The 13,215-nt window shown below is 35.8% G+C and overlaps 1 protein-coding gene across 5 annotated transcripts in view; it reads right to left on the reverse strand.

The window, feature by feature from the left end:
- The window catches only part of loxl3b (lysyl oxidase-like 3b), a 72,041-nt gene that overhangs the window by 23,922 nt on the left and 34,904 nt on the right, over positions 1-13,215 (reverse strand). For 3 of the 5 annotated variants that reach the window (XM_030127518.1, XM_030127517.1, XM_030127521.1), the window contains exons 5-7: positions 9,362-9,427; positions 1,624-1,680; positions 110-317 (exon numbers count right to left, since the gene is read on the reverse strand). In XM_030127518.1, coding sequence (XP_029983378.1) covers positions 110-317; positions 1,624-1,680; positions 9,362-9,427 — 331 coding nt within the window. The remainder of the gene's footprint in view (positions 1-109; positions 318-1,623; positions 1,681-9,361; positions 9,428-13,215) is intronic. The other 2 variants (XM_030127519.1, XM_030127520.1) reach the window with 2 other exon arrangements.

Raw genomic sequence — 13,215 nt, forward strand, 5'->3', positions numbered from 1 at the left:
ACATTTTAAAAATGGCAAATTTATTACGTTATCGGCCGTTATTACGTTATCGGTTGTTATTACGTTATTAGCTTTTACAAGGTAAAACAGGATTTAAAACCATTGTTACCGATATTTTCAGTTTCTTCTTCATGCCAGTGTTTTGCATGAACAGCGGTCCGGGCATGCAGCTGACGACGGCCGCCATGCCGCCGCTGCAGCTGGACGTGGCGTTGGGTTTGATGAACTCTAGGGGGCAGGCGGCCAGGTGCACCTCTGTACCCGTACACGCCACCGAGTGGAGGTAGAAGTAGTTCTTCTGACGCTCCAAGTACAACCTGAAGGGAGCAGAGGGATTCAAGAACAGATTTAAAGAACATGTCCAAGAAAAACCTGCTGAAAAGTCGTTAGCATTAAAGGACTTTCCACCAGATGTGTTTGTTTCACAGCAGGACAACACACAAGAACTATGTCATGGTGAAGAATCAGACAATCACACAAACTTTTGCTTTAATGTTGGATAAAATGGAAAAAAAAATCTGCTTTAACAAAGGGCTGTCAAACCCATTTTAGTTCAGGTTCCACATTCAGCCCAATATGATCTGAAGTGGATCAGAACCAGGAAAATAAGAACAAGTACAACTGCATGATGAAGATGTTTACATCTACAGAGTTCCCCTAAAAATGTGAATAACATGAAGGAATATATACATTTGGAAAAAATAACCCACAAACTGTGACTACAAGAAGCACAAATGGACAAAAAATGGAATAAATGGATGGATTTCAGAACTCAGAATGGTGGAGGGACTGAATAAATCTGAATGTAATGTCATGTAGTGTACCCAAGCAAGGTTTGTTTGTGTGTTTTTTTATTTTGTTTTTGCTGATTATGTGTTTGTAAAATTTAAATAAAAACTTAAAAAAGAAAATGTGAATAACATGAAGAACCTGAAATTTCTTAAGAAAAATAAGTGCAATTGAAACAATATCCTGCCTCGGTTTATCATTTCCACATGTTCATTATAACGTACAGATCCCAGTGGATCTACAAATACACAAAACATTTAATAACAGACTGAATATTGGTACGATTACACTGACTTCTCTAAAGACGTTTCATGTTGTTCACATTTGTTCAGTTTATTCACATATTCAGTGAAAGGATAGTTTGTAAATGTAAACATTTTCATGTAATTTAACTTTTTTGCACTAAAACAAAGACAAATTGGGAGTTTTTTTATGCTATTTTACTGCTGTGACCCACTGTAGATCATGTTGGTCTGTATGTGGAACCTGAACTAGAACAGTTTTCACAGATTCCATATGTTTGACACCAGTGTTTCAGAGTCAGTTACATCAATGAGCGACAATTAAAATGACATCCATCAAGTGACAATGAAAAACCCGTTATGAACTTGAACAGTCTATACAACATGAGCCTGAACTCAAAATAACATTAGCCTTGTTATTTTAATAATGTGGATATTTATTTGAAGCAGACACATGTGCAGTGGATACTGGTACATGTCCCCTTCTTTTTCTTATCTAATGGGATTGTTTGTGGGTTGCATGGCTGCAGCATGTGTGGGACTGTCGAGAACATTTGCTGTCCCCATAATGAAGCGTTTCTCCTCCGTTTACCTTTTGCCAGGGCTGCTCTGTTTAGACTTAGAGTTAGCTTTAGCTTTGGATGTCTGCCTGCAAGGTAAACACGGGTTAGACTGCACAGTTAGGAGCAAAAAAGGAAATGTTACATGGTGCAAAAAAAACAAACAAAAATAAAACAACAGTAGTTTAAAAGGATATGTCATGTTCAACACTGCATTAAACAGAATCATAAATATAACATGAGAATAAAGTTAAAAATGACACATCCTTTTGGATGCACGGAAATAGACAAAAACATATAGAAGTTTGACTTTTTTATACATTTCATCAGTACAGGCTCATACATGACATGTATGACATAATCATTAACAGGTTAGTCAGTCTAAACTGTCAGTGTGAATCTTAGTTACTACTTATTTAACACTGTTGAGTTCCACATAAGTGTAAGAGTTAAAGGATAAGGTTAGTAGTATTCAGTATTTTATGACAAAACCACAAAATCCAATGAAAAGACCAAAACAAAGAACATCTGTCTGTTCGTATTTGTTGACTTCCTGACAGTGACAGACACTGAAAATGATAGCAACACAATTTTAGTTTTCAAAAAGACTAACTTCAGTAAGTATTGTACGTGGGTGTTTTTATGAAACTGGTCCTAAAAACAGGACACGGGGCTAGAACTTCAAACCAGATGTAGACGAATGTTATAAAGCAAATTTGGGTCTATTTTAAACATAAATACTTACTGAGATAAAAAATAAACTATTTTACAGATAAAACACATTTTTATATTATTTTTATTTTATTTTTATACAAAAATCCGCATGTAACAGTAAAAAGGACACGAAAATTATGTGCTAGTATTTTTTCAATTTTTTTTTAACTCTCTCACAGGTACATTTTGGGAATCGAAGTAAATATGCAAGATAGAGGGTTTCACAAAAATGACCACTGTTGTAAAATCACCCACGACTTATTTGTGTTTAAATGTTCAGGTTCTCCATGTAACACCAGTGGACACGATGGGTTCCACACCAAACCTGGAATGAGACTGAGACTGACGACAAACCCACGTGTGGATTAGAAAAACCACTAGGATCCACACATTGAACACAGTGTCTTTATTTAGAGTTTACATAAGACCATTTACACATGTTTTCACATCTAATGCACTGACACCTAGGGAGATTTAATGTCCATATTTGAGTCCTATTTTTGGACCCAATATTTGATTATAAATTCATTAATTATGGGATAGCTCAGAGCAAGAGTATAATTTTTTGTTGCATTTATCTGAGGTCCTCATTAGGTCCATCCTGGGGGAAACATGTCTACATTTACCTTTTATTATTGGGTCTAAAAAGATGGAAAAGTGACAGATAGTAAAATAAACCCAGTGTCATAGAAGCACTCATGTAAAGACCTCCTAAAGAAAACAAGCCTTAAGCCTCCAGGAGCTGATTCCACTCAGTCAGTGATCGTGCTGTGAATTATCTCCTAATCACAAAAAAATGTCATACTAATCATACACTGGCACAAACACATCCATAAAGTTCAGTATCAGAGTGTTTTAGTAGATCTGGCCTTGTTTTGTGTCTGACTTTTCTCCATTTTTCAGCACACACTGGTCTGAACTCAAAACCACACAAGGCAAAAACATTTTATGTGTCTTTAATTAATGGAGAACTTTTAAGAATTAAGCCTGTTTTGCTTCTATACTATCATCCACTATATGGACAAAAGTATGTGGACACGTTGAATTCAGGTGTTTGTTTTCTAACAGGGGTCTGGGATACAAAACAATAATGACTAATGTCAGAATATAGTTTTATATTATGGGATAAATATCAGTGCATTGGTTGGTTTGGGTTAAATTCTTATCTTGGTTTCCAAAATGCCTCAGAGATGGTTTTGACTAAATTTCTCACGACATAATATTGATGTTTCTAACCTATATGGACATAAATATTAGGACACATCATGTCTACAGCTGTAAGATGTCCTGTTCATGATGATTTGAGATAAAAACATCAATATTTCCTTAAAGTTTAATGGGATATTTTTCTGCCTACGTGACATGTGAAGAAAGTAGATGGATAAAAAAAAAACGCACAAATGCACAAAATATGTAGTAACATGCATAATATTGTTAAATTTGCACTTAATTTTCTTAAGACATTTCATGTTGTTCATATTTGTTCAGGTTATTCACATTTGTTGAGAAGGGATAGTTTGTCAATGTAAAAATTTTCATATAATTTTCGAAAACAAAGGACAGAATTTGAAGTTGACAGTATTTATATATTATTATGATCGTATTTTACTGGTCTGTATTTGGCCCCTGAACTAAAATGATTGTTACTGTTGTGATTGTTGTAATATCTTCTGAGCAGTTTTTGCATTTCACAAACTTCATTCCTCTGATCTGATTGGACCCTTTGATGGGCCTGTTTTGGCCTGTGGGCCGTATGTTTGACAGCTGTGCTTTAATAGATCTAGCTCCTTTATCTCATAATTGTGAAATTTATTAATTATCAGATCAGGAGGTTGTACTTATAAGAAAACTTACATTTAGTTATTATCAATTACTATCACATAACACAGCATCTATTGAATAAAAAGCTAATTTCACAGACTTTCACTTTCATTCAGCAAAATCCTACGTTGAACTGTTAGGTATGTTGCACAGGCAGATGGGAATATTAGTGGAATATTCATCAGCCATATAAACCACTCACTGGGAGTCAGAATAACAACGAAAGAGAATTAGGGCCACTACAAAAAAAGATTAAGGTCCAATTTTTATTATTATTATTATTATTATTATTATTATCATTATTATTATTATTATTATTATTATTATTCTGAGCAAAAAAGTCAGAATTCTCAGATTAAAGTCAGAATTTTGAGAAAAAAGTCTGAATTCTGACTTTAATCTCAGAATTCTCTTTTTCTCAGAATAATAATAAGAAAAAATATATTGGAACTTTTTATTTTCTCCAGTGGCCCTAATCCTCTTCTGTAGAATAACTGCAAAAAAACAAAACAAAACAGAATTTTCTGTGCATGTAAACATACTACATTAAAAGAAGTGACGTTAATCAGTGTATTCATAATGATTTGTTTTCAGACACATCACTTCTTAGTTTCCTCATGAGAGTGTAATGCATCTGTTATGGCTTTTTATGCATAGTTGAGTTATTTTAGCAGTAAGATTATGGTTTAGTAAATGATGCATGTTATACTAATGCACACTACAGCACAAAACAAACATAATACATATGCACTTGTAAGGGTTTGGTCTTTTCACTGGATCTGCTAAAAGGTAAAAGTACATAGAAACATGAAATACTACTGGTTTTATCTTTTAAAACACGGTCTTCCATGATTATATAATAAACCAAACCCAAAAAAAACTATGTTAGTAGGTGATTTAATGACAGACAATTGTACATTTTCATCCTGTAACAGTTATTTTGTTACTCTGGACGGTACCTGCATCAGCTAGAATCTGCAAATGTTCATTATACATCTACATATATACAATGTCCTGCAGACTGTTAAACATTTAAACCCAATTAAGGTGCATTTTTGTCACATATTAAGTTTAAGAATGAGGGAGAATTCAGTTAAGTGAAGTAATCTAATGTTTTTAACCACTTTAAGCCCATTTGAGAGTGTATAAAAGTTTCCAGTGTGTCGTATTCCACACATCTGGCCTTAAAAAACAGGATTAAGCTATGAATTATTTGCAGATTTTACCAGACACAAGTTCCTCTCATCATGTGTGAGTGTTGTGGCTGAAGAAACCCCAAAGATAGCTGACCTCCTCCAGAAAGCATGCCATAATGCGGAGAATGGGATTTCCAGCTGTTATATTAGATTCAATGGAAAAATAATACGAGCCGGTCACTAACAGAGCACAGATTGATGACATGTGTCCCATTAAAGCCATTAATGAAGACCACATATGGGCCGTTTGGTTAAATATGGAGCAAACTGCTGTCACACGACAACCAAACACACATTTACAAACCATTTAAGTCACAAACCTTGTGTCATGATTTGTTTCCCATCTTATTTTGCAGGTCTCCTTCTGTGTTTATCCTTGTCTCTTTTCTTTCTTGTCTGTCTTTGAGTTTCTTCCTTGTACTTCTTCAACCTCTCAGTCATTTTCCACTTCTTGGTCAACCGTTTGGATTCTTAAGAGTCTTTCTGCGACTGGGTCCTTCCATCCCTCTGCTTCACACTGACTGTTAGCTTAACCCTCCTTCTGTGTTAGCTTTCTGTTCCCATCTCTTATGTTAACAGGTCCGTTTTGACCCACGTCTTAAATCAGCTGTAAAATACACTGAAAACTATTATCTATCATCCAGTCTGCTTCTCATCTCTTGTTTACCTTGTTAGGCTTCCTTATCCATCAAACTACTGGTTTTAATATTTTTGGTGTGACCCTCTGGGCCTTTTTTTGTCAGTACTCCCGTCGATGTGCACTCTGACAGTCACCACCTCTGCACTGAACTGACCTCACATGTGGACCTGCCCATCTGTGCATGTTTTGTTTTTGTGCAGGTAAACTGGAGAACAAGACAGAATGAGAATCCCCAAGAACTCACACTTGGTAGAGGAGCTGTCTGTCAGTGTGTTGGCTCACACTGCACTTATGATTTCACTTTTGGCTCTAATTATTACTTTATAATCTTATTTCTATAACTGGGTCGACTCTAACAACACAAAGGTCATCATTTCAACCAATGAATTTCATAATTTAGTGAAAAAGATTTTTTTTGTATTATTTTGTTGAAATAGACGTTCCTGACAAAGTCAAAAAGCCTTGATGCAATACACAAATTTTACTTGGTTGATTTATACATTTAAAACCTAAAATGAGTCGGTGCTGACCCTAACACAAGAGGAAGGTTAAGTCTCTCTATAATCAACTGAAATCCAAAACAGCAGTAAGAATAACTCCACTATTAAAATAAAGTCCATATATCACTTCTATCAGTGATCAATAGAAACTATATTGATATCAATAACCATTTACATGGTATAAACCATCAAAATATGGACCATTTGAAGGAAAGGCACATTTTAAATATTTCAAAATTTCATCAAAAATTCAAATCCATGCAAATAATTGGTGTAAAATAACACCATCATCTCAGCCCATGGAGTTGGATCAATGTCAGTGGATGGACACACTGGTTTATGTTCAGTTAATGACAGACTTTGCTGAAAGAGTCACTTTTTTCTTTTTAACCTTTGAATTTACTCTGAGCTTTTCTGAACATCTACATGATCAGTGGATTAAACATATATAAAAATACATGATTTACAATGAAAAAATTCAAAATAAAGAAGATAATATTAGAATAAATGATTATAATTCACTTAAGAAAGGTTAATTAGAGAGAAAATATCATTTGGAAACTGGCACAAAAGTAGCACTGGGTCTTTAAGGGTTCAAATAAATTGATCATTTTGATAAATATGTGTTGATAGTGGCATTACTTAATTATTTAAGGGGATTCTGGAGGATCCAACAGGAGAAATGGAAGGAAATACTCATACTTATGTTTTCACTAATGTTCAATCATTGAATTGTTGTATTTTCATTCCCTTAAGCTCCGTTCACACAGCAGGTTTTAATGCACAATTCAGATATTTTTGTGAAATCACATTTTTTTGTGTTTATTCATATTCTACATTAAACGGAACTTCTATCAGTTTTGAGTCTGAACTGAATGTGACCCTGAAGTGACCCACATGCACTAAAGAGATCCTGATGGAATACAAGACCACGCAGACACACATTATGTTTACAGAAGGAAATCTGGTTTTCCTCCGCTCCGACCAACAACTGGAACGTTTGTCGCATTTCAATGACGTAAAGGTCAGATAAATGCGACCTGGACGTTCAGACTGAAGTCACATTGGAAAATATCAGATCTGTATCAGATTTAGGACCGCACATGAAAGAGGTCTGGGTCAGATTTAGGACCACATATGAAAGTGGTCCGGGTCAGATTTAGGACCACATATGAACGTGGTCCGGGTCAGATTTAGGACCACATATGAAAGTGGTCCGGGTCAGATTAGTGCTGTTCAAACTGTCTTAAACAGATCAGATCCAGGTCACATATGGACACATTTAGCTGCAGTGTGAACGGAGCCTTAGAGTCATCTCTGAACAGACTTCCTCTTCTTCTTTTCCCATTTAGTAGTGAGTGGCATCCAGGGTTAAGGTTTTCAGTTTGTTCCATCTGACTGAAAACACCACAAAACACCCTACAAATGATTATTCATCTTCTGTCAGAACCAAACAACGTGAGGCAGTGTTCAGTTGTTCTGCTCCTCAGCTGTGGAACAAACGTCCTGAATACCTGAGGTCTGCTCCAACTGTCAGCTCATTTCAATCAGGCCTGAAAATGTTGTTTACTGCAGCTTTCTCCTAAACCCTTAAATAACCTCTTTAAATGAAGTTTTAAAATCACATTTTGTCGCTGATGATTTTAATGTCTATTTTAATTTTAATGTTAATGTTTTTATATTTGAACTTTCTCTCATCTTAACTGTATTTTTATGCCTCTCCTGTGATGCTTCTATGTTTTATGTGAAGCACTTTGAATTGTCCTGTACATGAAATGTGAAACTTGCCTTGCCTTATTTCTATCTAAACCACAGGTGTCAAACATGCAGTCCGGGGTCCAAATCCGGCCCACCAAAGGGTCCAGTCCGGCCCGCGGGATGAATTTGTGAAATGCAAAAATAACACTAAGATTTTAACAATCCTTTTAGTTCAGGTTCCACATCAGAACAATTCAATCTCCAGTGGGCAGGACCAGTCAAATACTATCAGAATAACATAGAAATAATGTCAACTTCAAATGTTTCTCTTTGTAAATGTGAACATTTTCATGTATTTACACTAAAACAAAGTATAATTTTGCAAAAGATGTTAATAACTTGAAATGTCTTAAGTGAAGTAAGTACAATTTTAACAATATTCTGTCTGTTATTAAATGTTTTGTGTGTTTGTAGATCCACTGTGGTCTGTAAGTTATAATGTACATGTGTAAATGATAAACTGAGGCAGAATATTGTTAAAATTACACTTATTTTTTCAGTTTGTTCCTGTTATTCACATTGTTTGAGAGGATAGTTTGTAGATGTGAACCTTTTCATACTGTAAATTTACTTTTTCGCTGTAAAACAGAGAAAATTTTGGAGTTGACATTATATATTATTCTGTTATTATTTTACTGGTTCAGCCCACTGCAGATCAAGTTTAGCTGAATGTGGAACTGAACTAAAACCAGTTTGACAGCCCTGATCTAAACAGTATTTTTTAATTCAATTTAAAAATAGAAGGACTGTAGGAAACATGTAAGAATTGAGACTTAAATGGTTCTTAAATTAGTTTTTTGGTTGTCAACAGCAGTTTTCACCAGTTGGAAATACATCCTGCACATTTACTGTGTTTGTAACATTAATAATTGTTTGTTGCTTTGTATTATTTGGGAGTCGGTGCATACAATCTGTGCCATGTTAGTAAAAATGTGAGTGATCCTTTCATTCAGAATATACACTCCACTGACATGCTGCACATATAGTAAAAATATGACACTAGAGGGAAAAGGACGGTGGTAACTATCTAGAAACAGGAGGTAAATGGTTATCGACTACTCCGACAGGAAACCCACTGTCAAAACACAAGCACCCCCAGAGGAGACGGGGCTGGACGGTGGGTTTTCCTGCATTCGTGTACCTTCCACTGGCTGAAACATTAACCTTTGGCTTGGAGACCTTCTCAGCCGCTCGCTTTTTCAGACGTCTGCAACAGTGAGATTCCATCACATACAGGTGAGAAACCACGGGCAAACACACACTCACACAAAAGGCTGCACATACACAGACGCACACATGTGTGTGTTAAAGGGTTCGGCCATGGCGGAGAGCGTTTTCTGGAATCGCATGTTCCAGACTTTATGGAGACATTTCAACGACATGTACTGAAACTCACAGGTATTTATCTACCTGGTGGGGCGTTCTGACATAATAGGGGAGTCAGTAGAGGTGGGAGAACAGGCCAAATCACACATGAATGTTACAAAGACAGGTGGAAATAAACACTTTTAGTTGTGTTAATCAGTTCCTTATTCCCTCCTTGTCATTTAGAGGGTGATGGAAACATTCACCTCAGCATTTATTCCTTCATTGACGTGTTTTTGTCTGTTCATTGTCCCTTAATAAGAACCCGTCCTAAAACTAAATGGGAAAGAGAGCTGGGTGAGGAGATCCCAGAGGGGATATGGTACGATATGTGGGAAACACACCAATCAACATCACCATCACCTAAATGGAGAGAATTTAATTGGAAAAATCTAATTTGTTATTTCATCACACCTAAAATTAAAAGTAAACAAATGAATACTCAACAGCCGTGTTGGAGACTATGTAATCACACAGATCCAGATCACACACACGTTTTGGAAATGCTCAGATATCCAACCCTTCTGGGGGAAAGTTCACTCAGCTCTCTGTGATGTGTTGGGATATGCAATCCCAAATTCTTGTCTTGTTCTGTACCTCGGACATTTAGAAGAATCAGTGCATAAAGACAGATATCTTGTCAAGATCCTCCTGGTGGCCAGGGAGAAGGCCATAACAAAGACCTGGCTTCAGACTGATGCTCTGTCTGACAAACAATGACTTTCAATCATAGATGATATACTTGTCATGGAACATCTGACATATAAACTAAAGTTAAAAGAAAATCTCTTTCTGAAAAACTGGGGAAAATGGCTGACATTCAGAGACAAATGTATCTATTAAGGGTCCTTAATATTCTGACACTAACACATCTTTTTTCTGTTCTTTTGCTCTTTTCCTGCTCCTCAACCTGAGGAGATTGTATTGTACTGTTAAAAATGAGAAACAAAAATTGTTATAAATAAGAACCCGTCCTCCTTTTTTATGACGTTTTCATACAATAAACACTTTTCACACTAATGAAAGGATACAATCATTTCCCTCAGTGTATCCTCATACAATCACTTCCAATAATGTGCAATAATTCTGTAGAATATGAATTACAAAGGTTGTGCAATAAAAAAAAAGAAATTAAAAAAAATGAAATCTAAATCAAATTTGATTAATATAGAGCCAAATTATAATAAAAGTTATCTCATGAGTGTTTGGTCCATGTGTCTGACAAACATGGTTCATTTTCTGATGGGGATTCTGTATTCGCTCTGTTATTGCTGGTGAGTCTGTTTAGTTTGGAGAGACTTCAGAGCTTCTGTTCCCGTGGGAAAGAACTGTACGTCGGTAAGGTAAAGCGGTGAAAATATGATAAACACAGCCTACACCTGAAGTGAAACTGATTTATGTATGTGGGAAACCAGAACAAAACCCAAACGAAGCCTTTCACATGCTCATATAGTTTAGTGATTTGAAGTGTTGTTGATGTTTCAGAAATCCTCCAGTCTGACATTAGAATGGAGCATTCAGACAGGAAGCACCTCCACTACACAGATATTTATTTGTTTGTTTGTTTGTTTGTTTGTCTATTTTTCATTTGTTTATCACAACTCAAAAGTCACCTGTTCACCTTGTTCTTTTTGTTTTGTTTGTGAATCTTTGAGTGTCCAAAAAAGTGCTTTTATAAGTGTGATGTATTATTATTTATCATTATTATTATTTGTTCATTTGTTTATTTCTTCCTTCCTTCCTTCATTTACTTATTTAGATTTTGACTTTTTTTTGGCTTGAAATTACTAAAAATTAGACACAATATCATGACAGGATCATAGCAACTGACAAGCAAGAAATTTAAAGAGTTGATATAGAGTACACAGTAGAACCTCATAGTACAAGTTTAATTCATTCCATGACTGAGTTAGTTTTGTGTTTGACAAATTTAATCCAGTCAGTTCCAATTAACCCTTTTTTAAAAGGTTTTTTTTCTAAACAGAAAATGTGCAAATAGAAGGAAAATAACATTTAGAAAATCGTAATAAAAGAGAATGCAAATAAACAATCGTGATGTTGCCTCAACAAGATAAACATGTTAACAGAGCTAGCAGCAGTTGCTCCACTGAGCACGTGCAAACTCTATGCTGACTAGCAGTGGCTACCATGAAGCCCACTCATACTGCGGATTTCCACTCACATCTCAAGTCAAAAATATTCACGAGCCGTGGCTCATAACGTAAATTACTTGTATGACGGTGCACTCGTACTGCAACATGATATCATGACTCGCATAAATATACACGCCACTTTTAATTGCCGTGTTATCTGTACGCATTATAAACTTTCTGCATGTATGTTCACGCCGTTATCAGCACCCTGTCCGATGTGAATCGATGCGTCAAATATCATGCACTGAGGGTTTGGGTTATGTGAGCTGGAGATCTTGACGTAAATTGACACGTGATCAAGTGGCGCTGAATAACACACGAAAGGTCAAAAATGCATAAGTATAGCACACAAAGAACTGTCATGAATTACAACGCCGTTTATTGAGATCAGTCTGCGTACTGCGAGGTTCTGCTGTCTAGTAAAGTGTAGAGCGTTTAGAACGAAGGGCTGTGAAGTTGAACTGGTTTGTACAGATACAAAGTGAATTTATTTCCAGTGACGGGGATTTATGTGACCACTAGATGGAGTAGTGAGTCACTCTGCCAGTCTAACATGGTGAGGAAATCTAACACCACAGAGCCTTTGACCAAAGCACCAGAAAGTGACCAGATGGGATGAGAACCATTAAGAAACAACTTTAAGAGTCAAAGAAAACAAGTGATAAAACTAGAGTTACTGTGTTGTTTCCTCTGGACTCAGCTGTAAATGGAAAGAATGGAGTTTAATGGTTAAATGTCAGTGTTTCTTCTACATGAGTGACTTTGATTCTGAGGCTTATGAAGGCATAAAGTTATTATGGGATGCTTTTAACTTTGCTAAGTTGCTGTTTGTTGATCCACGGTTCAGACTAAACTGTGACAGTTCTGACCTTGTTTGTTGGATTCGAACAGATCTTTAGTTCAGCTACTGACAACACAAAGCAAACAGAAAACAGGTGATTAGTAGTTTTACTGTGGCTGTTTTCGGTCTAAAAACAGAGCTAAGCTAACAGAGCTAAGCTAACAGAGCTGAGCTAACAGAGCTGAGCTAACAGAGCTAAGCTAACAGAGCTAAGCTAACAGAGCTGAGCTAACAGAGCTAAGCTAACAGAGCTAAGCTGACAGAGCTATAATGTAAACTAACAGCTGACCCAGCATGTCACCATTATTAGACACAGTGTTACTTTGGTATGGTTAAAATAAGTGTCTAAGTTTTAGTTTGAAAAAAAGAACTTGATGATACCCTAATACAGATGTGCGGAAACATTTCTAATATATTTTTCCAACTTTCATTCTGTTTTCGTCATCTCTTTTTTTTGGTTTTTACTATACTTCAGTCTAGTTTAATCATCTTTAAATCTGTTTTGACCATTAAATAGTTTGGTTTTACAATGTATTAGAATAATTTTACCACATTTTAATGTGTTTTAACATCTTTTATACTGGTTTTACCAAGCTTTTGTCTCTTAAAACCATCTTTTACTTTAGGTTTACAGAA

This window comes from Sphaeramia orbicularis, chromosome 22 (assembly GCF_902148855.1).
Source record: "Sphaeramia orbicularis chromosome 22, fSphaOr1.1, whole genome shotgun sequence".
In the NCBI taxonomy this organism is placed as follows: domain Eukaryota; kingdom Metazoa; phylum Chordata; class Actinopteri; order Kurtiformes; family Apogonidae; genus Sphaeramia; species Sphaeramia orbicularis.